Source organism: Scyliorhinus canicula, chromosome 1 (assembly GCF_902713615.1).
Source record: "Scyliorhinus canicula chromosome 1, sScyCan1.1, whole genome shotgun sequence".
Taxonomy (NCBI): Eukaryota; Metazoa; Chordata; class Chondrichthyes; order Carcharhiniformes; family Scyliorhinidae; genus Scyliorhinus; species Scyliorhinus canicula.
Genome location: NC_052146.1, coordinates 37180552 through 37207864, shown reverse-complemented (window position 1 = coordinate 37207864; position 27313 = coordinate 37180552). Strand labels below are relative to the sequence as shown.

The window sequence follows — 27313 nt, the reverse complement described above, 5'->3', positions numbered from 1 at the left end:
AAGGTTTCTAAGTGTCATTTGAGGTGGGTTTTATTTCCCACCTCTGGGCAGCACGGTAGCATTGTGGATAGCACAATCGCTTCACAGCTCCAGGGTCCCAGGTTCGATTCCGGCTTGGGTCACTGTCTGTGCGGAGTCTGCACATCCTCCCCGTGTGTGCGTGGGTTTCCTCCGGGTGCTCCGGTTTCCTCCCACAGTCCAAAGATGTGCGGGTTAGGTGGATTGGCCATGATAAATTGCCCTTAGTATCCAAAATTGCCCTTAGTGTTGGGTGGGGTTACTGGGTAATGGGGATAGGGTGGAGGTGTTGACCTTGGATAGGGGGTAGGGTGCTCTTTCCAAGAGCCGGTGCAGACTCGATGGGCCGAATGGCCTCCTTCTGCACTGTAAATTCTATGTAATCTATGTAACCAGACTTAATCACTTTTGGGCCCTGGGCAGTTTCTCACCCGTTTGGCCCATCAAATTATTTTCATCACTGGGGAATAGAACTCGTTGGGGCGAACGGCCCCTCAGAGATCAGGCCATCATTTTGAAAGGGTGCCCCAATCTCTAAATGAGCTTGTGGATCCCCCCTCCCCCCACTATGGGCAATGTCACTCCCCACACACATGGCATTAAACCCCCAAGCAAGGACACCCTGCTGCGGGGTCTGTGAGGGCCCGCAACGTCTTCAGACCCTCCCACAACCCTCTTTACAGCCCCCCTCTTCCAGGGCTCCCACCCTTTACCCCCCCCCCCCCAACCTTCCAGAGGCCCCTACTTAACCTGCCCTGCACCCCTCCTTTCATCGGCATGGCCAACCTCAGGCTCTGACCCATGGAAGTTCCCCTACTGGCTTTGCAGTGCCACCCGGGCACCTGGGCAGTGGCAGGGGGGCACCCTGCCCTATCCCTGACCACCCAGGTGTCTCTGATGGCCCAGGAGACCCCTGATGCCTTTCCACCTAGTCCACGTTTGTGTAGATTAGTCCTGAACGGCGCCCAGCTGAGGGTTCCCTGGGGAGGCAGGTACATCGTGGGTAAGTACGTTTAAGTAAGTTTAAAACCAACTTAAGTGCTTGCGGCCTGGTCCTGTCATTGTGGGCGGGATTCTGGTCACGCCGCCTTGCAGGACTTGGGTAAATCACACGAGGCGTTGTGGCTGCCGGGAAGCCCGCAGGAGGACTCACCCGGCATTTACCAGTCATGCGGACTTCCGGCAGCGGCCATGGAGTGAGTGGCCGCATATTTGGCAGCTCGATCAAGGTGGTGGTTGACCGCGTGGAGACGAGACTGGCAGCCCAGAGACAGGCGATCCAGAGGTTCAAGGAGCTGGCGGGGGTGCATGAGGAACAGTCCGCCTCGATGGAAGCAGAGATTGGGCTGATGTTTGACCAGCAGAAGCGACTGCTGGAGAAAGTGGAGGACCTGGATAACCGTTCTCGGAGGCAGAACATCCGGATCGAAGGTCTGCCGGAGGGAATCGAAGGATTGGATGTGGGTACGTATGTTGGGAAGATGCTGGAGAAGCTGCTCAGGGAACATGCGTTTGACCGGCCGTTGGAGGTGGATTGGGCCCACAGGGCACTGATGCGCAAACCCCAGAGGGGTGAGCCGCCGAGAGCGATGGTGGTACGATTGCATCGGTTCCTGGACAAGGAACGCAATCTGAGGTAGGCCAGGCAGATGAGGCGATGCACTTGTGAGGTTGTCGAGATTCGTTTGTATCAAGACCTGGGAGCAGAGTTCGCGAAGAGGAGGGATGGGTCTTTGTGTTTGGACCTTGGGAGGGATTGTTTGTATGTGTTTACTGCTTGACTTTGTTTTGACTGCTTGCACTAAGCACGGATGGGGGAGGGGGGGGGGGGGGGGGGGGGGGGGGGCGGGGTGGAGGGGAATCAGTGGGGGGTAGGATGCTAGACGCCATGGGTGGGGGCTGCCAGGCTAGCTGGGCGGACTAGTTCACAGAAGTAAAGTGGTGGGTGCATGGAGGGGGAGTGAGAGTGAGGGGGGTTGGGGTTGGGTTGCGGGGAGGGATTATACTGCTAACGGGGAGGAGACTTTCAAAGTGGAGGAGGAGGAGGATTGATGACGGTGTCATAGTATCCACTCATGTATATCATGAGATGCAGACAGGTAGTGATTGACACACAGGATAACCAATGAACACACAACACAGAACAACCAATTACCAGACAGGACACCACCACTATAAAGCCCACAGGGCATTAAGGTTCCCCCTCTCTCACAGGACACGGCTAGGGAGATAGTCGCAGTGCACATGCTAATGAATATCATCACCATGTGATAGAGAGCTAGTCTGGTCAAGCCAATAGGAGGTTATCAGTTAGGTTAGTAGAGTGTCAACTCACAGCAGATTATGTACAGCAATCAACAGGTTCAATAAAGCAGTGTTGGACCATCTCCTGTGTCGGAAGCCTGTTTCTTGTTTTACTGCATCCAGTTGCAGTCGATGTTAGACCAACACAGATAACACATCAGACGGTACTTGCCCGATGGCGGGCCGGGGAGGTGCGGGGCATGGGCCGGAGATTGGCCTTGTTCTGGTTGATTGGCAAGGGAGGGGGGGAGGGGTGTCCCCCGAGTAGGCTGGTCACGTGGAACATTCGGGGACTGAATGGGCCAGTCAAAGGGGACTGTGTGTTCACACACTTGAGGCAACTGAAGGCAGACATGGCTATATTCAGATAGGCACATCTGAAGTGGGGGATCAGATTAGGTTAAGGAAGGGATGGGTTGGGCAGATGTCTCATTCGGGTTTAGACTTCAAAACGGGAGGGGTGGCGACCTTGGTTAATAAGTCTGCTTGCTATATCAGGCGCCAGTGGCGAATGTAAGGGCAAACCGGGTTCGATCGGAATATTTTACTCTGTGTCGGGGGACAAGATAGGAGTGTCCACTCTCCCCACTACTGTTTTCCCTGGCCATAGAGCCTTTGGCAATGGCGCTGAGAGCATCGAACATTTGGCGGGGGATAGTGAGGGGGGAGGTGGAACATAGGGTCTCGCTCTATGCAGACAATTTACTCCTTTATATAACAGATCCATTGGGCGGAATTGCAGGAATTATGGGAATACTGGAGGAATTTGGTCAGTTCTCAGGTTACAAACTGAATATGGGCAAGAGTGAGGTTTTTGCAATCCAGGCAAGGGGGCAGGAGAGGAGGTTGAGGGAGATGCCATTCAAAGTGGCTGGAGAGAGTTTTAGGGGATTCAAGTGTCAAGGGACTGGAGGCTGCTCAATAAATTAAATTTGGGCAGGGTGATTGAACAAATGAAAGCGGATTTCCGTAGGTGGGACATGATCCCGCTGTCATTAGCGGGAAGGGTACAGACTGTGAAAATGACAGTCCTCCCGAGATTGCTGTTTCTTAGGCTAGAGAAAATTAAGTTTGCCTTGAGGGGTTCATTAGAGGGTTTCGCTCGAAGGTAGCAGCCGTTCATCGACTTCTTCAAGGAGAATTGACCGTCAGCAGAGTGGTGGGGGGTGGGGGGGGGGGGGGGGGGGGGAGGCATGGAAGAGACAAATAAAGGCAGGGAATCATATCTGGGTAGTTATGGTTTAGGGCTGGGGGAGTTGGGTGTGTTATTATGGGGTTTTTGTGTGTGTCGGATCTCTCTGTTCGAAATGTTAAAATTCCAAATGCCTCAATAAATATTTTCGGAAAAAAAAATTACCAGTCATGCTCCGTTTGGACGCGGCGCGGCCAGTAGGTCACACCCTAGAAATACTGACCGAAAAACCCAAGGAAGTTGAAACGATTGATTGTACCACTAGAGGCCAGTGTGTTACCAGTCATTGCATATTGAGCAGTCATTCAAAGTGACTTGAACTTTTAAATTATTGAGCACTTTAAGAAGTAATCTGTGACCATTCAATGTATTAGTTCTAAATTTCCTCCTCCTTTATTTGTCATACTCCGCATCGTAAATACACAAGGATGGCTGACAATTAAGTAAACTATTAAAGGGTAATGCCTTGTGTTAATGATAATGAAGGACCGTTAGTTAGAAAATGAGAACAGAATTTTCCCTAAATTCGGTAAAGGCCAGCAGGTAGCAAATGCGCCATTGAAGCCGCCAGCGACTGACAACGATATGCTAATGTAGGGAATGTTCCTGTCATTGAATGTCGGGAAAGGCGCTATGTCACTGGCAGGAGGGGGTTCCACTTTTACGTGGGCTAGATTTTCAGCTCCCGTCATCAAATCCGCCCGTGGAAAACTCCAGCGAAAATACTGTACTGAATTTCAAATATAATTTTTTAAAACTCAGACTAGAATACTTTCATGACTTTTATTTCCGGTTTCCTCTTTTTTTTTTAGAAAGAAGTACCTTGAATCTTTAGATGCAGGAACTGGGCTGGACCAGGAAGGAAGACCGCAAGGTGATGGGAATAAGGAAGGTAGTTGTCTTTCAACATTAACAACCTCCCACACACTAAAGTGTCCACTTATTCAAAGCCCAAATGTTTTTCTGAAATTAGCAAATATTACCATAACTAGTAATTATTGTACTGCTTTTTGCTGTAAAACTGAATCTGTTGCCAATTGTCCATCAATTTATTTTCACTTAAAACTAAATTCTACAGAGCCCTGGTGATATTATAACCCGAAAGCGATTTTGTAACTGTCCTGTGAACGTTAAAATCAGACAAGTGCTTATGATTTAGTTCCCAAATTTTCCTTTTGTTCTATGTGTATATATATGTGTATATACATATATCCCTCTGAGCATGTTGGAACCATTAATAGAAGTAAAGCCAATGGTTATGTGCAAGATTTCAGAGCTGACGAGTGGGATTTCGTTAAGCTCTATGAGAGGGTGAAATTCCAGTCAAGTTAGTGACATCCATTCAAATGGCAGTCTGTTCAAACCCAGAACAATCTCCTGCTCAATTCACTAATTGTATCGATGTTTTGCTCATTGAAGTTGCTGGCAAACAATAATGAGGCATTGTGGCTATCCAGAGAAAGTTAAAAAAAAAAACATCAAGACCTGGCTTCCCATCCTTGAACTGCACTTTCTGACAGAATGCCGTAGGCTAGAGCTACCCTCGAGGCTGGGGGCTGGCAGAATGAATGTGAAAAGAAACAACAGGAAACAAAGATTGCTCTGGTCACTCTGCACGGAAAAACCATGAAGATTTTCTTTTTGAATAATTTACAAAAATCACTGCACGCAATGACCGGAGCAATTCATCTTTTAAAAAAAATCTAATTGCATATTGCTACAAGTAGTGTTTCTGAAAAATGCCATGAGAAAAAAACTCAATAAAAAAGGGAACATTTCCAGTTTTAAAATCGAAACAAGCAACCAATCAGAAAAGGCGACTGCGTTCTCAATCTGGGCCAGCTTCAGGTTCAAAGCCGTTTTGTTATGGTTCAAACTTTGAATTTAAAACCATGGTAAGAGGCTGGTTTAGCTCAGTGGGCTAGACAGCTGGTTTGTGATGCAGAACAAGGCCAGCGGCGCGGGTTCAATTCCCGTACCAGCTTACCCGAACAGGCGCTGGAATGTGGCGACAAGGGGCTTTTCACAGTAACTTCATACTTGCGACAATAAAAGGTAAAAGGAACAGAAAGGAATATTGTTTGTCAAGGGCTAACTTTAAACACTCAGTTGTAGTAATTACAATGTCATAACCCCGTTTTGATCCAAATCCGACATTGAGCGACTGTGCAATATTGCTTGATTAGGATGAATTACACTGCAGCGATCTCACGGCTAACGATTCCAAAACTGTTGCCCACAGCAGGAGTCGAGAGGAGTCGCTGTTTTCACGATCGGAGGATATCAGCAGCTGCCCGACTTCTGGATGTCATACAAGATCTTGAACGTGCTCACCAGGCATTCGAACGCAGGGAGAAAGAGGAGCAAGCCAATGAGATGTTCCCTGAGCCATACTGATTGACTGTGGCTAGACAGCTGAAACATCACAGTTTGTGTGCAATGTGCATAGTGCCACAGGCAGATCTAAATGTGCAGTGGATTTAATAAGAGCGAATTAAACAATTCAAATGTCAGAAAACTTGAACACAACCATGCAGGTGACAGTGAGTGACACTGGGAACTGGGGCATGGGCAGGACTATGTTTCATGAGCTGCATCGTTATCACAAGTAAGCTATGAAAGAGAAAGGGACTGTATATCTGTGGCAACTTTGGGGGGGGAAAGTTGCTGATTCTTTGTTGTTTGAAATTAGGGCAGGGATCTCATCTGCTGTTAATATCAGGAAGCAGAACACAAACACTTATTAATGCAGAAGTGGTGTCTACATTGTGAGAACCTTCCTGTCAGCTCACTGGAGAAGATGGTTTCAGCGCAATGCATTGTCTCTGGTAATTTACAAATCGGACCACAGGAAACCAAAAAAAAACAATAAATGTCTGTGAAATTATAGATCACAACCAGATGTTCAGAACCCTCTGTGTCTGTGCAGCAGCCCTGCTCCACAGACATGTGTGTCAGCTTGCCAAACATCAGTGTGCTGTTCAAAGCTGGCTGGGTGGAATCACAGCTCATTGCAGCTTTATTTTGTTGCTGGCAAAAGTTGTTATGTTGCTCCAATGTGAGCTGTAAAACTTTGTTTGTCTTGGCAGGAGGTTATCTCACTGGATTTTAGTAATGCACTTAAGTGACTTATGACAGTCACAAACATTACGAAGTGAATGGCATAATATTATATTGTAAGGGACGTTTGTGCTTTCAATCGATCTTTCAACAGATCCAGTTTCCTGTCAGACTGGTACTGAATTAACCCTGTTGATATTAGTTTGTTGGTTGCAACACGCAGTACAGGGGCCAAAGCCTTTGGGGTTCATTACTATTTCATCAGATAAATCAAGCTGGCCAACTTCATACTGACTACAGTTGTGTTATTTAGTAAAAAGGTGCCAGGCTAGGTTTTTATTTTTAACAGCATATTTCGATTTGCTTCCGCAGCTTCACAGTCAAATAACATTTTCTGCCAAGTTTGAAAGAAAGGTTGTACAAATGAGATGTGTTGGGAAGCTTTGAATTTTTGTGATTCACCCTTTTGTTTTAAAGAGCTCACCTTCCAGATCGGCTTGCATGCAAATCCCTCTGTATTTTATTTGTCTTCATACATAGAACAACTGACAAGATCAAAATATCATTTTTGATGGGATCTCCTTCTAAGTACCTGCATTTTTTTCTTAAACTTTTATCGTCACAAGTAGGCTTACATTAACACAGCAACAAAGCTACTGTGAAAAGCTCCGAGTCTCGCACGCCGGTATGGGAATTGAACCAGCGCTGCTGGCCTTGTTCTGCATCACAAACCAGCTGAATAGCCCACTGAGCTAAACCAGCACTTCACTCATACATAAAAGTGCAAACACAATTAGAACTTTGAATTTGTAGCTGTAATTTAAAGAAATATTATTTATTGAAGAACCTAAGACCAAAAATGTGTGCGAACTAGCGGCCCCAGTAGTTGCTGCCACAAATCCCGTAACGGATGCTAAATTTCACTAGCAGCCAAAAGCAGGATTTGCGCCGATGAGATCTTAGTGTGACATCTTCCTCTGGCCTGTCGGTGATCGGCCAGCAATGAAACCAATTTTAATATAATTAATTTGCTTGATGGCAAAGCCTGTCCACCACATATCTTCCCCCCCATCCCTCCCCCCCCATCCCTCCCAGCATTGCCAATGCATTGAGGTCCCGTCCCTCCAGCTGGTTGTATGATCCTCACCAGCACATTGAAATTTCCCAGAGTGCTGTTTCACCAGGTCAGAAATGGTGGGCTGGATTGTCTGATTTTCAGACAAAGTGCTGACGCCGGCGTGGGAACAGTGGTGTTTTATGACAGCAAAAGCAGCGCAACAGCTGCACCGATTCAGCAACTCTAAATGGGTTCGCACCAGCGCCACAGGGGACGCAACAGGTTCCAAGCAAAATGGTGCCGGATTCGCCGGGTCCGTGATCGACGCACATGAGGCTCACACGCTGCAGTCGCACTTAAAACGATCCATCCCCCCCCCCCCCCCCCCCCCCACACACACACACACACACACACACACACACACTGTCCCAGCCAACAGGATGGCTGGAAGGACAGCAGTGCCACGATTCAGGGACGCTGATCTGAAAACCCTCCTGAACGCCGTGAAGGAGAGAAGGATGACCCTGTACCATGGCCTGGGAGGAAGGCCGCCAAGTGCCGCCGTTCACCGTGCCTGGGGGCAGGTGGCAGACGCGGTCAGCGCTGTGGGCAATGTTGTCCAGACTGGTCAGCGCTGCCGGGAGAGACTGCACAACCTCCTCAGGGCGGCTAGGGTGAGTCGGCTGCTGCATGCCCCTGCCACTAACCCCATCCCCCACACACCCCTAACCCTATCCCCCCTCCCCTCCAGAAGAAGGCCACACACAACCGCCGGGAGCGGGAGATAACTGGAGAGGGACCACCACACCTGTGGCCCCTCACCGTGCCCGAGCAGAGGGCACTGGATATGGTCGGGCGGCCAGGAGAAAAGGGAGGTCGCCGACGTGGAGGTCGGCGGCGGGCGGGCATGTGAGACCCTGCTTAGTTACACATCCCCATGACACGTGTGGACAATCCCCCACACCCCCCCTCGACCCACACCCCCCACCCCACCCCACCCTCACCGCCACCTCCCTCAGTCCACACTCCCCTGACCCCAGTTGTACCTTCTAAACTACAGTATGTGCCTGTAACCCGTAAAGGGTGGACAAATGACTACACCAGTTGTTCAATACAGTAATAGTTTATTCCACGGACACAGTGAACACACATATATAAGTTGCACTCTAAACTAACACACAAGAACGAACCTAACTTCACGTCCAGGTGACTGGCAAGTACAGAGCACATATGGCCTTAGCTGTAATATGTCGCCTGGCAGTGCTGGATGTCTGTCACTGGTCGTCGGTGTCTCTGTGGATGACGTGGATGGTCCGCTCCTTGTCTGGTGAAGGGAGCACCATTTTTGTCGAGTGAGTGGGTGGTGGGCTGCGCAGCATCTTTTATCCCTTACAGGTTTTGCGCTCCCAGGTAGATGGCCAATAGATCGATCAGGGCTTGATCACCCTGATCGATCTCAACCAATTGGTGGTGGACACCTCAATGGCAGAGTGGGTCCCAGTTGGCCATGGCAATTAGTGAAAAATGAAATGAAATGAAAATCGCTTATTGTCACAAGTAGGCTTCAAATGAAGTTACTGTGAAAAGCCCCCAGTCGCCACATTCCAGCGCCTGTTCGGGGAGGCTGGTACGGGTAGTGTTTGAGGCACGTAGGCCTTCCCAAATAAGGAAACCGACGCCACAAAGTATGCCATATATTGTTAGTTTCTACCTGGAGCCCATTGTCCCGGGGTGGCCTTTCAACGGCCTTTTCCCTGTGTCACTTTCTGCAAGGTCGGGGCTGTAGCCTTTGTATATTTGCAAGCTGCAGCCTGTCTGTGTCTCTGTGTTCACCAATTTCCCATCGATCTGTGTGGGTGGCCCTTTTGGATGCCCACACCTCTCATCCTCACCCCTCGCCCTCCTCACCCCATGGACCCGGCCTGTTATCCGCCTGTGTCCCCAGTTCTGGCACCCATCCCTGCTGCCAGGGGCCCTGTTGGCTGACATTGCCCTCACTGGGGGCTGCCGTGGGTGTAGCCCTGGGTGGTCCCCCAGTGGGTGTTCGATGCTGAGGCGGGGGCGGTGCAGTGATGGGTGGGAGGGGTGCGGGTGTGGGCACACCCATATGGCCAGTGCCACTGTGTAGAACCAGGGGCTGAGGTGGATGGTCGGTCAGTGGGTATTCAGCAGGATGGTAGTTGGTGCCTGGGCACTGCCTCAGTCCCATGGGGGGGGGGGGGGGGGGACCCTGGCTGCTCGGTCTGTCGGGGGGGGGGGAGCACCCTGGCTGCTCGGTCTGTCGTCGTCCCCTGTCCCACCCCCCCGTGTCGTTCCCCCTCCCTCCCTGCTGCAGCCAGCACGGCCGGTGTCTGGGCCAGTAGCCCGCGGTCACTCCACGCTAGTTGCATCCGCCGCTCTCTCGCTCAGCAGCCAGGACAGCATTTACCCTAATTTCGGGGGGCTGGAGCATCCCGATTTGGCGTCAAACCGCTGTTGACCACGATTTCGCCGTTGGAAGCTATTCTCCGCCCAATCGCATTTCATGATTTTGCCGTCGGAAAATGGAGGATCCAGCCCGGTATCCGTGAAGCCGGTACGTTTCGCCGGCTTTTCCCGCCTGGTCCAGCACTCCATGCAAATTTGGCAAAATTACGCCCCGTGTGGGCGGTTTTGTGTCTGCATGCTCGTTATTTCTGAAGTCCCTTTTCTAAAGATAGCTGATGATAATGCCGCAGGACAGATTGTTTGACAGCGGTTTATTTTTAAGTGGCCCAGTTTGTTCTCGCAAAAGGTTCTGGAATAATGCAGCAATTTGTGTTGCTTAAAATAACCAACAATGAGTAAAGTTATGGAAGAAGCTCCTTTGTAAAAAAAAAAACGATGCGATTGGATGTTACAATGTTCTTTGCTTCAGCATAAGCACGGGTGCAAAGCATTTCAGTCAATGTATTGAATGGCATGCTGTGGAGGTTTGCCCCCAAGCTAAAATGTGCCATTTGCATTTATTTCCGACACATGTTTGCACCACCAGAGTTAAATCACACTGTAGGCAATGAACTGTCTCCCACAGCACAGGAAGTTTAATTTGTGATAGCCTCCTCTCGTTTCATGCATAAGGCAATGTTTTCCTTACGTTTAAAAATGACACTAGGAGCCATTGGGACACCTGCCTTTGCAGGGATAGGTCAGTCTTTATGAATGTTTCCGTTTGGTCAGCAATAGGAAGAGTGATGGCATTATACCGCCCTCAGAGTGTCTCAATGTGGCACTAAAGGCAGAGTCAGTCAAATGCACCCATGGTGCCTCATTTGCTTTGAAATTGAATTGACTTCATTTGCGGCATCACATTAATATAAATTTCCATGTCCTACCCTCTGTAGCGCAGTAAACTCATCACTGCGGCTAATTGGAAGTAAGAGTTTAAAGTAAGACGCTAATTGGTAACACTTCGAAAGACTGTTAGCAGCAATATTCTGAGCCTAAATCTATTCAGCAGCAAGAGTAAGATCATTACACCCCAAAAGAGTAATGTCATGAAATGTGGGAGCTGCTTAAAGTTGTGCGTAGTCAGTGGAATTTGCTTTACATGGGATATATTTAGCGCAAAATTGATAAATCTCCAAGAAAATTATCTTTTTCTTTGTCAAGATTAATAATAAATTGGAGGAGAATTGTCAGTATTACAGGATATGTCTGAGATTTAGCTTTGGCTGAGATTTAGATACAACAGAAAGACATTTTCCTTACAAATGCTTTACTGACTGTTGTCTTCCTACTTTTAGCTCAAAGCTGCGAAGCCTTTAGATCGAATGCTGAGGGCCAGCATTTGTCAGTATTTCTTCTGCATTCCTATGTAAACAATGCTTCTGTGAATTGCAGACTTAAGTCTGTTGTCAATGCAGAGTGGGGTGGGGTGGGTTGGTGCTGGGGGTGAGGGGACGGAGGCATCAATTGTGAGTGCAAACGTCCCATGTAGACACTGCCATTTCATTTATACCAGCTTTGCACCAAAGCCTTTACTATTGTGATGTAGATGTTGCTTTAACTTATGCCGCCCTTAAATTCCGAGCTGAAGTGATTTAAATGCAAAGATTTCACAATGGTTAGCGTGTCCAGTTTTATATTCAATGTTGTACTGCACAGTGTTGTGTCCCAACAAATATTGGTGCATGATGACAAAGGTAATAAATCTCTAATTGCAGAGTCATTGTGGTCTATGTATTTTACCATGTATAACAATGACACTGATTATGTCGGTGAAGATTCTGTGTATATGTACATACATGCTATCTGAACATGTTATCTGAATACTGAATGCTGAGGTGGTGGATTGGCCCATGTATTCAGTACTGCCTTAAATTTGCTATTGTAAGCATACCTGAACAACCTTTTTAATGTGAACTTTTTTATTAAATGCATTTGTTGTATATTGGGCATTGATATTTGCTGCCTGTGAATGTATAATGATTTGTATTTATTCTATAAAGTGGTCTGTTTTGGCTGAACTCAAGTCCACATCAGTGTCAGTAAGTGATCCATGTGGAATAATATGCCGCCAAATGATGTTTGCCAGATTTTTATTTATATACCAGTTTTCTAAAAGCATCCACTGTGCTTTTTGCTGAGAATTTTCAAATGAAGTGCGCACGGCAAGGCATATGCCTTTAAATGTGATGACTTTTGTCAGAAATTAGGTTATGGAATTTGTGTATTTTGCACACAGCGTTAAATTATTATTATATGTACATTAATGTGGTATTCACAGTTTATATCATGGGTATCCAAAAACAGAAATAAAAGTAAAAGTTATTTAACACACAAGAATCTCACTTTGTTCTCATGATGTGCTTCACACCCCAGCTGAAGTAGGGACTGATGCTCAAGCGCACACTCAGCTTCTCTGCCATGGTGCCTGCACTTTCTGAGGAATATAGGAATTGGTGGACAATGTGTCTCCAAGCATCCTGGTATATGAAAGGCAAACTTGCATTTATATAGCCCCTTTTACAACTACCAAAGCACCTTAGAGTCAATCAGAAACTTTTGAAGTTGAGGCATTGTTGTAATGAAGGAAAATTGGGAGCCAATTGGCATGCAGCGAGTTCCCATGAAGGATCAAGTGATAATCTGTTTTTTGTGATATTGATTGAGGGATAAATATTGGCCGATCACCAGGGATAACTCCCCTGTTCTTCAAAATATGACCATACATCCACCTCCAGAGACACAGAGGGTCCCAGTTCAACATCTTGCCCAAACAAATGGCATCTCCAAGGCTGCAGCTCTCCCTTAGTACAACATTGTAAATCAACTTTAATTTCACGCTCAAGTCCTGGAGTGGGACCTTCTGATGCAGAGGTGAGAATGATACCAACTGGAACCCAATTGTGAAAGTGTGATGATACTAGAACAACGTTGTGACAAATCAACAATTTCAATTAATCTCTGTCTACAACAGGAAAATAAGGCAAAACCCCTCTGGTGGAGTGTTTTTTGAACTGCAGGTCCAAAGTCTTGGGCGGAATTCTCCGCAAGGCCCGACGCCATTGTGAAACCCGGAGAGGTTCACGACGGCGTCGGAGGCCTCTCCTTGCCCCGTATTCTTCCCCCACCCCCGGGGGGAGGGGGGGGGGGGGGGCTAGGAGGGGCGTGCTGTAAATCTCGGCCGCAGGGCCTTGTCGCCGGTGCGGCCGGCACGCCTAATGACGTCAGCCGCGCATGCGCAGGTTGGTCGGCTCCAACCAGCGCATGCGCGGCTGATGTCACGACGGATAACGGCTCAAACCCGCGCATGCGCGGTTGCCGACTTCCCCTCCACTGCCCCGCAAGACGTGGCGGCTTGATCTTGCGGGGCGGCGGAGGGGAAAGAGTGCGTCCCTTTGAGATGCCGGCCTGATGATTGGTGGGCACCGATCGTGGGCCAGTCCCCTCCCGAGCACGGTCGTGGTGCTCACTCCCCTCTCCGCCCCCCACAAGCCACAAACCAGGTATTGGCGTCATGTTCACGCCAGCAGCGACCAGGTGTGGTTGCCGCCGGCGTGAACAGGTCGGGAACGGCAGGCCGCTTGGCCCATCCGGGTCGGACGGCGGCCCGCGATTCTCCGAGCAGCGTGTCGCAAAATGCGACACGCCATTTTGGGGGATGGGAGAATCACATGGGGTGCCATAGCGGCCCTCCCGCGATTCTCCCACCCGGCGTGGGAGCGGAGAATCGCGCCCCTTGTTTCTCCACCCAAGCACACTACATGGTTGGGATAGAAGGCGCTAGTGACAGAGCCGCTCCCGATGGCCCCGGGGAGATACTCAGGGAGTCCTGTAGTAGTAGCTTCGTTGAGAATTTGGAGGCAGTTTCGCCAGCACTTTGGGTTGGGGGCAGGATCAAGGGAAATGCCGATTCGGGGGAACCATAGATTTGAGCCAGGGAAGTGGGATGGAAATTTTCGGAGTTGGGAGGAGAAAGAAATTAGGACATTATAAAATTTGTTTCTTGGGGGTCGCTTTGCGGGATTGAAGGAGCTGGGAGTGAAGTATGGGCTGGAGCAGGGGGAAGTATTTAGATACATGCAAGTTCGAGACTTTGCCAGAAAGGAGATGCAGAGCTTCCCAGTAGAGCCAGCTTCCAGTGGCTGATGACAGGGAGACTGGAGAAGGGGGTAGTATCTGTAGTTTACGGGGTAATTTTGGAGGGGGAGTAGGAGCCGCTGGAAGGGATCAAGACAAAGTGGGAGGAAGAATCACAACAGGGTATGGAGGAGGGGTTCTGGCGTGAGGAGCTCCAGAGGGTGAACAACTCCACCTCGTGTGCGAGGTTGGGGATGATACAGCTGAAGGTGGTGTTTAAAGCACACCTTACAAGGGCGAGGATGAGCCGGCTCTTTGAGGGGGTAGAAGATGTGTGTGAACGTTGCGGGGGAGGCCCCGCAAACCATTTTCATATGTTTTGGTCCTGTCCAAAGCTGGAGGATTACTGGAAGGAGGATTTTAGGGTAATCTCGAAACTCGTGAAACTGGACCCGAGGCCAATTCGGGGTGTCGGGCCAGCCAGGGTTGGAAATAGTTGCTGAGGCAGATGTTGTAGCCTTTGCCTTGTTGATCGCCCAAAGGCGGATCCTGTTAGGGCGCAGATCAACTTCTCAACCCTGTGCCCTGGCGTGGCGGGGGGACCTGCTGGAATTCTTAACGCTTGAAAGGTCAAATTTGAACTGAGGGGAAGGATGGAGGGGTCCTACAATTCATGGGCGTTATTCATTGTGCACTTTTGAAAATTGGATTACATCGAACATTGGGGGGGGGGGGGGGGGGTGGGAGTGTTGTGGGAAGGGGGACTGTATGTGTTAATGGTGACTATGGGTGATTCCTTTTTGTCATTTATTTATGTCAACATGCGGGCTAATGTCTGGGGTTTGGTGGGAGGATGGGATTGTGTTATTGCTATGGGGATTGACATTGCATTCATTACTGATTATTATTTATTGTGGGTGTAATTTTGGGTGAAAATGTGAAAAAGGAGGAGAATGAAAAGATTTTTTAGAAAAGTACACTCTACATGTTAATTACCCAATATAGGGGCAAATCCTCCGCTTGAGAGACTAAGTGCTGACAGCAGGACTGAGTCGTGAGTGTTCCACGTAGACAAAAGCGGTGCCAGGCCTGGAGCGATTCAGGTCCCATTAATGGGCTAACACCAGTGCCACATAGAACTCGCACATTTCCAATGCATGCCAACCCTCATCCCAGCCAAGATAATGGCACTGGTTTCGCTGGAGCACATCCATCCATTGCTGGTTGGCTGGGGGCAGAGGGTACTTAGGGGGCGTGGGGGCGTGGGGTCACCTTTACGACCCATGGCGCTAAGTTCCCAGTGGGAAGTCAGTGGCGCGTGCAGCCGCATGGATACCGTGCAGTCTGCGGCAATGGTGGTCAATGCCTGGCCACCCCAACCTCACATCTACCTTCTAGCCGCTCCCCGCTACTCCCCCCGGCCCTGGAAGATGATACCGGCCAGCGATACATCTATTAATACACTACAGCAATGTTGGACACTGTTTACACTCCCTCCCACACCCTCAGCATCCATGGCCCCTGTGTCTCGATTTGAAATACCACAAGTGAACCTCGCCGGCGGCCATTCCTCCTGGTAGAGCATCAAGGAAGGCCTGGAAAATGCGGAGTCAGGCCGGTTAATGATATGCCAATGGCCTTTACTGTACAATTTGCATGCCTTCACTGGCATGCGGCATAGAATGCATTCGCACCGCTGTCGAGGGACCGAAGTATGGCATTCCGTTTGACGCCCGGTGCCACCCTCGATTTTCGGCTGATGCCGAATTCTCTGCCCAATTGTGTTTCCTGATTCCGGCATCGGCTGACGGAGAATCCTACCTACACCACATGGACTGCTGCAGTTCAAGGAGGGGCTCATCACCGCTTGCTCATGGGAATTGGAAGTGGACAATAAATTCTGGGTCGGTCTTGTGTCGCGGTGGGGAGAATCCCTGCCTCTGAGCCAGAAGCTCCAGGTTCAAGTCCCACCCCAGGAGCTGATGGCCAAGGAAGGTGCGTTCATAACGTGGCCAAACTGGTTGAATGCAAAATGCTTCCATCACAGCAGTGCTAGTCAGTAAGAGTGGGAGAGGATCCTGGTCAGCCATGCTCCATACCGAGTGGCTATAAGCCTCTGGCGGCAGACTGGAGGCCTATTCCAGGAAAAGCTAGCTGAGGAAACAGATGAAAGTCTGCCTTGCGCACCACAAGGTGTGGGGTGAGACACAAGAACAATAATAATAATGCCGGTCTTGCCAGTGACGTCCACATTCTGTGAATAAACAAATATGGAGCCACAGCTGACACCCAGGATGGGATTCTTCGGCCTCCCAAACGCATGTTTCTTGGCACCGGGAGGGGTTGCACCTTTCGCTGGTGACGGGATTCTCTGCTCCCGCCGCTGTCAGTGGGAGTTCCCATTGAAGCCACCCCACGCCGTCGGGAAACCCCGCGCGGGCAGGGTGCACTGTCGGCGGAACCAGAGAATTCCGGACTATGGCTCCAAATTCATTGTTAACTTCACTAAACAAATGAGCAGCATTCAGTCCAAGCAGCACTGCAAACTGGAGTTTTTATTCCACCCAGTCCCCCTTTCTGTGGGTGGGATTTTCTGGCCGTTCTGGCATGGCCTTCCGGTTCCGCGGAAATCCCGCCCGCCATCTTGCTCAGCCGCTGAAACTGAATCCAGGTCATTGCCAGTACAATTCAGCGCTGACCGATGTTCAGACTGATGCATTGTCCTCATGCCTACGGGATAAAGTAGATTACTTTAAGGAAATGTTATTAAAAAGCCAAATTTAGTGTTTGGGACAATAATGCTCCCACCTCTAGGGGCAGCACGATAGCACAGTGGTTAGCACAGTTGCTTCACAGCTCCAGGGTCCCAGGTTCGATTCCTGGCTTGGGTCAGTGTCTGTGTGGAGTCTGCACGTCCCCCCCCCCCCCCCCCCCCCCCCCGTGTCTGCCTGGGTTTCCGCCGGATGCTCCAGTTTCCTCCCACAGTCCAAAGATGTTCAGGTTCGGTGGATTGGCCAGGCTCAGTTTAAACAAATGTTGAATTGGCTGAGTACTGAGAAAAATCTGAAACCACCATGGATTCACAAAGATGCAGGAAAGGTCACACAACCCGATCTTTCAAATTTGGTCAGAATCAAGATGCCTGAGGGGGGTAATGAATCATTCAATCACTCAACACTTGTTAAAAAGCTTGAAGTCTAGTTTAAAGAAACTGTCCCGAACTTTATTATTGTATCACACAGCAATTCATGGTTCAAGGGATAATAATAACACAACGAGAGCTATAATGCCAAATATTAGGTTGATTTTCAATGTTTGTCATTGTGATGTCCAGACTCGATTGTGTTATGCACATGTGTTACACCCAAATTGCCTTGATGCATTTATCCTTCCACCCAAAAAGATCTCAGTTCATTGAAATGGCTGCTGCCCCAGCCCCCTCCCCCAGGCTCAGGAAATTTCATGCAGTTACACTGACTCAAAATGAGTGCAAAGTTAAAACCAAAATTCAGGGCATGGCTGGGAACCAAGTCTTTAGCCAATGCTTGCTGAGTGGGACAATTGCCAACATTGAGCCGAGAGGCATGATGGTAAAAGAGAGCAATGGCTAACATTGGGCTATGAAGCATGATTGTAAAGATGTCAATAGACTTGTCTGTTTGAGAAAACTGCAGCTCTCTGCAAAATAAATTTTATGGGAACATACAGAATGGCGACTTGCAGCTGAACACTTCACATAACACCTTTGTTTTGGGACATCGAGAACAAGGCTCGATTGACATCTAGATGCTGAACTTTAAACCTTATAAAACACAGCGGCCTCCGAGAAGCAATAGCGATAACCCTGGGAACCACATTCGCAAAACATCAGACCTGAGTTTAAAGGTTCACTGACTTGCATCCTTCAGAGCGAACTTGGCCACGTTTTGTCTATTCAGGTGGTATATCTTTGATTCAAGTTGTGAGTTTTGAAACGTATGTTAGTGATCTGTACATCTGCACATACACCAGGGATTACAACACAGATGTAACAGCCACAGCATCACTAGAGGGCAGCATCAGAGGCGGGTATAAAGGGTCTGACCCAAGGGTGGATGCACCTCTTTTAGAAGCACAAGGCTAGTGAGCAGCAGCAGACAGAGACAGCTCAGCATAGGCAGCTTACCTTAGCTTCTCTTGTTTTACCTCTTGACTGTATTACGTCTGGTTGAGCTCCGAAGACCATAAGACCATAAGACATAGGAGTGGAAGTAAGGCCATTCGGCCCATCGAGTCCACTCCACCATTCAATCATGGTTGATTTCAACTCCATTTACCCGCTCTCTCCCCATAGCCCTTAATTCCTCGAGAAATCAAGAATTTATCAATTTCTGTCTTAAAGACACTCAATGTCCCGGCCTCCACCGCCCTCTGTGGCAATGAATTCCACAGACCTACCACTCTCTGGCTGAAGAAATTTCTCCTCATCTCTGTTCTAAAGTGACTCCCTTTTATTCTAAGGCTGTGCCCCCTCGTCCTAGTCTCCCCTGCTAATGGAAACAACTTCCCTACGTCCATCCTATCCAAGCCATTCATTATCTTGTACGTTTCTATTAGATCTCCCCTCAACCTCCTAAACTCCAATGAATATAGTCCCACGATCCTCAGACGTTCATCGTATGTTAGGCCTACCATTCCTGGGATCATCCGTGTGAATCTCCGCTGGACCCGCTCCAGTGCCAGTATGTCCTTCCTGAGGTATGGGGCCCAAAATTGCTCACAGTATTCTAAATGGGGCCTAACTAGTGCTTTATAAAGCCTCAGAAGTACATCCCTGCTTTTATATTCCAAGCCTCTTGAGATAAATGACAACATTACATTTGCTTTCTTAATTACGGACTCAACCTGCAAGTTTACCTTTAGAGAATCCTGGACTAGGACTCCCAAGTCCCTTTGCACTTTAGCATTATGAATTTTGTCACCGTTTAGAAAATAGTCCATGCCTCTATTTTTTTTTTCCAAAGTGCAAGACCTCGCACTTGCCCACGTTGAATTTCATCAGCCACTTCTTGGACCATTCTCCTAAACTGTCTAAATCTTTCTGCAGCCTCCCCACCTCCTCAATACTACCTGCCCCTCCACCTATCTTTGTATCATCGGCAAACTTGGCCAGAATGCCAAACCCACAGAACAAACCCACTGAATAAAGTATTTGTGTTAACTGGAGGTCTACAATCTTTATTCAGATTTAGAGAATAACATAGTATGTAACTGTTTAAATGAACACATAACTTCAATAAACTTGCATTAATTCAACTGGCAGTGAATATACAATTTTGCTGCATTCTAAAGTTGAGGTCAGCAGAGGTACCAACATGCTTTATTGTAAGATTTGTTATACATGATCCTCACTGAAACGTGCACTTTATATTTTTCTTTTGGTTTTATGGCATTGGTAGAAGTTATATTAAAAATACAAGAGCCTCCTGAATTGCAGGTTCAATCATGTTGTGCTTAATGTGTGTAAATAATTATTGAATAGCTTGATTTTCATTCTTAAACAGGGATATAAAGGACGGGATTTATCGGCTATCCATGTCGGTGGGAAACTCCGGTCCTACGTCCGTGCACGGGTTTCCCGGCGACAAGGGGTGCAGTCAACGGGAAATTCCATTGACAATGGCACGACTGGTAGATCCCACTGGTGGGCTGCCTCTACTGCTGAAAAACGCAGTGGCCTGGTCGACAGAGGCTGGTTTAGCACAGTGGGCTAATAGCTGGCTTGTAAAGCAGAGGGTGTATGTGAGGGTGTATAGATACACTTTAAAAAGCAGATGGAGCAAGTACTATGGAGAAAACAGTGGCAATGGCAATTTAACCTTCTCCTTATAGGGGCTGGTTTAGTACAGGGCTAAAGAGCTGGGTTTTAAAGCAGACCAAGGCAGGCCAGCAGCACGGTTCAATTCCCGTACCAGTCTCCCCGAACAGACGCTGTAATGTGGCGACTAGGGGCTTTTCACAGTAACTTCATTTGTTGCCAACTTGTGACAATAAGCGATTTTCATTTCATTTCATTTCATTACATCCCTTCCATAGTGTGAGTTTGGTGTTTTCCCAATTTCTTATGCTGAATTCTGCCCAACTTTACAAAGGACATATGCAATGAGATTGGCAGGAAATGTAGTGTAAACAGACATTGGCTAAATGGGGAAAGGAATGGTTATAACCTCAGATTTTCTTCCCACACATAATCTTTCCCCAATGGTATCTACGAAAGTGCGACAAATATCCATCCTTTTTTTAGTAAACATTTTATTGAGGTATTTTATAACAATAACAGAAGGAACAATGTACATACAAATATAAACTTAGTGCAAAAGCCGTCTTCCTCCCTCGCAGATCCCACCTTTTCTAACACCCTACTCTAAACTAAACTAAACTAAACCCAACCCACCCACCCCCTTTCTGCTGATGCTTAATTTTCCTCAAAGAAGTTGACGAACAGCTGCCACCTCTGGAAGAACTCCAACATTGACTTAGGGCAGCACGGTAGCACAACTGGATAATACTGTGGCTTCACAGCTCCAGGGTCCCAGGTTCGATTCCCGGCTTGGGTCACTTGTCTGTGCGGAGTCTGTACGTTCTCCCCGTGTCAGCGTGGGTTTCCTCCGGGTGCTCCGGTTTCCTCCCACAGTCCAAAGATGTGCAGGTTAGGTGGATTGGCCATGCTAAATTGCCCCTTAGTATCCAAAATTGCTCTTCGTGTTGGGTGGAGTTACTGGGTGATGGGTGGAGGTGTGGGCTTGGGGAGGCTGCTCTTTCCAAGAGCCGGTGCGAACTCGATGGGCCGAATGGCCTCCTTCTGCACTGTAAATTCTATGAAAAGACATCTCTATCTATTGACCCTCTCAGGGCGAACTTGATCTTCTCCAGACAGTGGAAGCTAGTCATGTCAGTTAACCAGGTCTCCGACTTTGGGGGCTTTGAATCTGTCAAAGCCAATAATATCCGTCTCCGGGCTACCAGAGAGGCAAAGGCCAGAACGTCTGCCTCTTTCTCCTCCTGGATTCCCGGGCCTTCCGACACTCCGGAAATTGCCACCTCTGGACTCGGTGCCAAATATCCACCCATTTTAAAGCACAGGATTAGCCAGAGCTCCGATATTACTGATGTCATGAATATGAGGCCAGAGGGTCTCTTGGGGTGAAAAATGTAGCAAACAGTCTGGTTCAATCTCTTTGAATGAGTGGGAGCAAATTTGATGGGCCAATGATCTTTTTCTGTGCTGTGATTCTATTAATTTACCAGTGAATAATCTAAGCCAACATATTGAGAAATTGCTTGCCACTTACCTATTTTGGGTGTTAATACATCATTGCACATGCCAGATAACCGACGGGGGTTGGGGGGAGGGTGGTTTAACATTTCTTTACACCTCTCATATAACCGCGACATAGGTAGCCCCATCAGTTGGAATTATTTTGCTCCTACCCAATTATGTTGCATATCAGAAACAAATTGAGCTAATTTGTCTGGATGAGTGGGTGAGGTAGAGAATCTACAACAGACACACCAACAGCATGATCCTATTAGAAACACTTTGGACAAGATACTCCGCTGAATTCACGCAGCTAATTTTCCATCTCTACAGGCTGCCGGGAGCACACACTAAGAACTTAGGCATCCAATTATCCGACTATTCATTTGAATATTTGGAAAACGATACAAAAAAAATGCCGCTGAATTGTTATTATTGTAGGCGGCCTTCCTGATGATTCCCTTATTTCCCCTTTCTTTATTTTTGCTGTTTTCCTTTTTGATCCATGGATGCTTAATGGATCTTTAAGTAAAGCAGCAGGGGCAATGAGGAATTCAGAAGGTTGCAACATAGTCTTTTGCTGGTTTTTCAAACAGGAGGACTCAGACTTTTCAGCACCCAAGAGAAGGGGTAGGACGTGGTACGTTTCGTTGGCTGGTGGCAAATGAATTGCCCAATGGCCATATTCTGCCCAGTAACAGGAGGTGATTGAACCCTGCCTGAGTGGGATGATTTCCAGAGACCTAAGGACAGCAGAGTTGAGACCTGGACACACAGAGGGAAAGACGTGTTCTCTCTCTCTCTCTCCTTCGTGTTTTCTTCACAAATGCTGTGATCTGTTTGTTGTATTTCTAAACCTACTGAGAACGTGAATGAATGCATCTACAGTGAAACCATTGGAGGCTGCGAACAGAGACCTGAATCTGAAAGCTAACTTTGAAGGAAGGTGTGCTTAAAAACAACCACTGAAACAAAGACTTTCCTTTCACCTTTTCTTTTTTCTTATTATTTTCACCCCCCCCCCCTCCCCTCTGTTTTTCTGTCATGTTTGTGTGTGTGTGTAGCGTGTGGGGGAAAGTTAAAGTGGGGGATTAGGAATTAAGATAATAGTTAAGCAGCTGTATTTGCTACATATTTCATTATAGTTGTTGTTATTAGTAAAGAGTGATTTTTGTTTAACTTTATAAACCTGCTGACTGTAATTATTGGGCATTCAAGGCCCAATGACTTTGGGTATTTGTCTAAGAATTATTTGTTAATTCAATTGTGTTGTGACTCCAGGTCAAGAAGGGCTGGAATTGACCACATACTAGCCCAGGAGATCGTAATAATATGTTCCCAGAGGACTAAGCTCTTCATCAACAGAATTAAGTCAGTACATTATCCATTATTATACCATTGAGAAACTGGTCAGTATACATCTAAATATATTTTAATCCTTTTTTGGCACTGTGACATTAGGTTTTCCTGGTTGTATAAAATGTTTACCTGCTACAACCTCACATAGTCACATACCTAGTTATGTATCCATGCAAACACCAACACATTGATTTGAGAGCTAAGGAGATCATTTTTGACTTTGCACTCTCCGCAGGGAGTCTCACCTGCTGGGAATACACATTGGACATTAAAGTGTACACAGCATATTACGTCTGACCATTTATGCAAATAGTTGGAAAATATGTACATTATGTGCTCAACGTTCCAAAATGTGCTGTCTGTGTGCAATGTGATCTGTTGCAATCATGAATTTGGACAATTGCATCTTAAATGCCGATAGGAACTCTGTTGGGAACAAAGAATCCTTAATATACAATCATTTTGCTTGCAAAGTCATAAATGTGAATGCATCACCAGAAACAGTCACTAATCTAATCTGGAAGGCGTCTTGTGGGGCAGCACGGTGGCCTAGTGGTTAGCACAACCGCCTCACGGCGCTGAGGTCCCAGGTTCGATCCCGGCTCTGGGTCACTGTCCTTGTGGAGTTTGCACATTCTCCCCGTGTCTGCGTGGGTTTCGCCCCCACAACCCAAAAATGTGCAGAGTAGGTGGATTGGCCACGCTAAATTGTCCATTAATTGGAAAAAATAATTGGGTAATCTAAATTTAGAAAAAAAAAGGAAGGCGTCTTGTCTTCATCAAGGCTTGATCAGATTGTAGCAATACCCCAAAACACAGATGTTATGCATTTACATTTCAATTTAAACACATCAATGGGCAGGATTCTCCCCTACCTGGTGGGGCTGGCCGTACCAGCGCCGAGGAGTGGCGTTAACCACTCCGGCGTCGGGCCGCCCGAAAGGTGCGGAATCCTCCGCACCTTCAGGGGCTAGGCTGGTGGCAGCAGGGTTGGTGCTGCGCTAGCTGGCGCGGAAGGGGTTGGCACCGTGCCAACCGGCGGCGGAGGGTCTCCGCCGGCCAGCGTGAGTTGGCACATGCACGGGAGCGCTGGCATGTGCTGGCGGCATCCCAGCACATGCGCAGGGGGGTTCTTCTCCCCGCAGGCCATGGCGGAGGTTGACAGCAGTCGGCGCGGAGGGAAAGAGTGCCCCCACGGCACAGGCCGGCCCGCGGATCAGTGGGCCCCGATCGCGGGCCAGGCCACCGTGGGAGCACCCCCCGGGACCAGATCCCCCCGCGCCCCCCCCCCCCCCCTCCCCCCACCCCCGAGGACTCTGCAGGCCGCCCATAGAGCCAGTTCCCGCCAGTATGGACCTGGTTTGATTTACGCTGGCAGGACCAGCTGAAAACGGGTGGCCGTTCGGCCCGAACAGGTTAAAGAATCGCCGGGGGACCGCTGTGAGCGGCCGCCGACCAGCGCGGCGCGATTCCTACCCTCGCCAAACCCCGGCGCCGGATCATCCCACCCCACATGTTGCCAGTTCCTGGACATTTCATATATCAGCAATATGGCTCTTTCTGGCCATGGGGCAGGAGATGAAAGACAGCTCTATTGGCAGCCACCTACCTACATCCTGGGAAGCCTGTGATCTGTTACGTTCCTAATGAACAAGAGTACACCATCTTTTCAAAAATGTTTGTTTTATTTCAAGCACTGGAAGGAACCTTTCAAAGGACCTCACTTGATTGCGTTCTCTGTTTAATCCCTGATCAGCTGATTTCAAATTTCTTGCCTTGGATTAAAGTTCACACTTTGCCATTTGTTCTGTTTAGAAATCGTCATTAAAGTGAGGCTTTTGTTCGCTGTGCAGTTTGCACCTAAAATATCCCATAGTGCTGCTTGAGGAAGAACAGGGGGCGGGATTGTCCGACCCCACGCCGGGTCAGAGAATTGGCGGCGGGCTGCGTAAATTTCACCACGCCGCCTCGACGCCGTCACATGATTCTCCACAGAACGGGGAACCAGCGCCATTGGCGCTAGCGTGGTTGGCGCAGCGCCAGTCGCAGGCCGCTCTACGCGGCCGGCCCACCAATTCTCCGGTCCGGATGGGCCGAGCGGCCGTAAGAAAAGAGCCAAGTCCTGCCAACCCTGTTTTAACCTGCTCTGGGCCGGCGGGACCTTAGCGTGTAAGGGTCGGGTGGTGGCCTTTGTGGGGGGAGGGGGGGGGGCCTCCGATGTGGACTGGACTGTGATCGGGCCCCACCGATCGGCGGGCTGGCCTGTCTGGCTGGGGGCCTCCTTTCCTATGCGTCAGCCCCTGTAGTCCTGCACCATGTTGCGTCGGGGTCAGCGCGTTGAAGGAGGCCAGTGCGCATGCGCGCATTGCCGCTGGTGCCACTGCGCATGTCCTCGTTGGCGCCGGCGCAACTGCGCATGTGCGGATCCCACGGCGCACAGTTCGCGCCGGGATCTGCAGCTGGAGCGGCGCGAACCGCTCCAGCGCTGTGCTGGCCCTCTATAGGGGCCAGAATTACTCCTGGCAGCATCCTGTTTATGACGGCGTTGGATACCTGCCGCGGGATTGCAGAATCCCGCCCAGGGTAGTCCCTTGTACCACAGCTAACATTTCACCCTCAACCAACTCCGTCAAAACATGATTAATTTTGCATTGGTATCATTTGCTAGCTGTGGGACCTTGATGCGACGGCCATTTTTGCATTCATAGCAGCAACTACTCTTAAATATTATTATTTTGAAACATAATCCGTCATACATGATATATTTAGGACATTTAGAACATGATCAGTTTTGATTAGTTAATATCAAGGGACTGGGGAATTGCAAGTTTTACATCCTTGATCAAAATAGGGGGAAATGTAAAACCTGGCATTGGACGTTTAACATCCATGGCAGAGATCAAAGCTTTTTGGAGAAAATTAGCAGGAGTTGATACAGGAGAGCCAATGTAGATTTGTTTCGGGGACATCGCACTTGACTAAAATCAGTTTCTCGAAGAGGTACAGAAAGGGTGAATGAGGGCAGTGCAGTTGATGTAGTATATATGGACTTTTAATAACATAGCAGATATTAGGCTTTTTAGCAAAATTGAAGCTCTTGGGTGTAAAGGAGGAGTGGCAGCATTGTATAAAAATTGCCAAGACACAGATAACAAGAGATGTGTGAATCATTATAGAATCATAGAATCCCTACAGTGCAGAAGGAGGCCATTTAGCCCATCAAGTCTGCACCGACTCTCCGAAAGAGCATCCGACATAGGCCACGTCCCCACCCTATCCCTGCAACAAAAATTAACATTTTGGACACTAAGGGGCAATTTAGCATGGTCATCTTTGATTTAACATGCACATCTTTGGATTGTGGGAGGAAACCAGAGCACCCATAGGAAACCCACGCACACACCGGGAGAATGTGCGAATTCCATGCACTGTCACCCATTCGGAATCGAACCCAGGTCCCTGGCGCTGTTAGGCAGCAGTGCTAACCACTGTGCCACCGTGCCGCTCTCCTGAATGGCAGAGAGCTGGGATATATATTGTGGAATTCCCCAACATTCAGTACTAGGGGGCGAGATTCCCCGACACCCCCGCCGGGTCGGAGAATCGCCGGGGGGCGGCGTGTATCCCGCCCTCGTCGGCAGCTGAATTCTCCGATGCCAGGGATTTGGCGGGAGTGGGAATTGCGCCACGCCGGTCAGCGGCCTCCCCCCGGCGATTCTCCGGCCCACGATAAGCCAAGTGACCGCCTGTTTTCGGCCAGTCCCGCGGCCAATGTTACACCAGGTATTTGCCGGCGGGACCTGGCTGCGCGAGCGGCCTCCGGGGTCCTCGTGGGGGTGTGGAGGGGATCTGGCCCCGGAGAGTGCCACCACGGTGGTCTGGCCCGCGATCGGGGCCCACCGATCCGTGGGCGGGCCTGTACTTTGGGGGCGCTCTATTGTTCCGCTTCGGCCGCTGTGGTCCTCCGCGATGACTGACGCGGAGATGAACCCCCCCTGCGCATGCGCTGGGGTGACGCCAGCACACGCTGGTGCTTCTGCGCATGCACCAACATGCGCCGGCCGTCAGAGGCCCGTTGGCACCAGTTGGCATGGCATCAAGCCCTTCCCCCGCTGGCCGGCACGGCGCAAACCACTCCAGGGCCGGCCTAGCCCCTGAAGGTGCGGTGGATTCCGCACCTTTGGGGCGGCCCGACGCCGGAGTAGTTCACGGCACTCCTCGGCAACAGGACCCTCCGCCCCGCCGGGTAGGGGAGAATCCCGCCCCTGATCACTATTGCTCTTAGTATTCATTGATTAATTGGACTTAATTCTAAAAGTTGGTGACGACATGAAGCTTGGAAATATAATACACAGTTTGAAAGATAGCAACAGACTTCAAGGGGAGAAAGACAGAGTGGTGGAGTAGGCCGGTGATATTTAACACAGAAAAGTGTGAAGTAGTAGGAAAAATGAGCCGTGACAATGCATTGCAATCGATTTCG

At 49.0% G+C, this 27313-nt stretch overlaps 1 protein-coding gene across 1 annotated transcript in view; it reads left to right on the top strand.

The window, feature by feature from the left end:
- The window catches only part of LOC119978355 (rasGAP-activating-like protein 1), a 398828-nt gene extending 391204 nt beyond the window's left edge, over positions 1–7624 (top strand). Inside the window, exons 22-23 of the mRNA XM_038819933.1 lie at positions 4327–4406; positions 5757–7624. Of these exons, the coding sequence (XP_038675861.1) occupies positions 4327–4406; positions 5757–5911 (235 nt within the window). The 3' untranslated portion in view covers positions 5912–7624. The remainder of the gene's footprint in view (positions 1–4326; positions 4407–5756) is intronic.
- The last annotated feature ends 19689 nt before the right edge of the window (positions 7625–27313 follow it).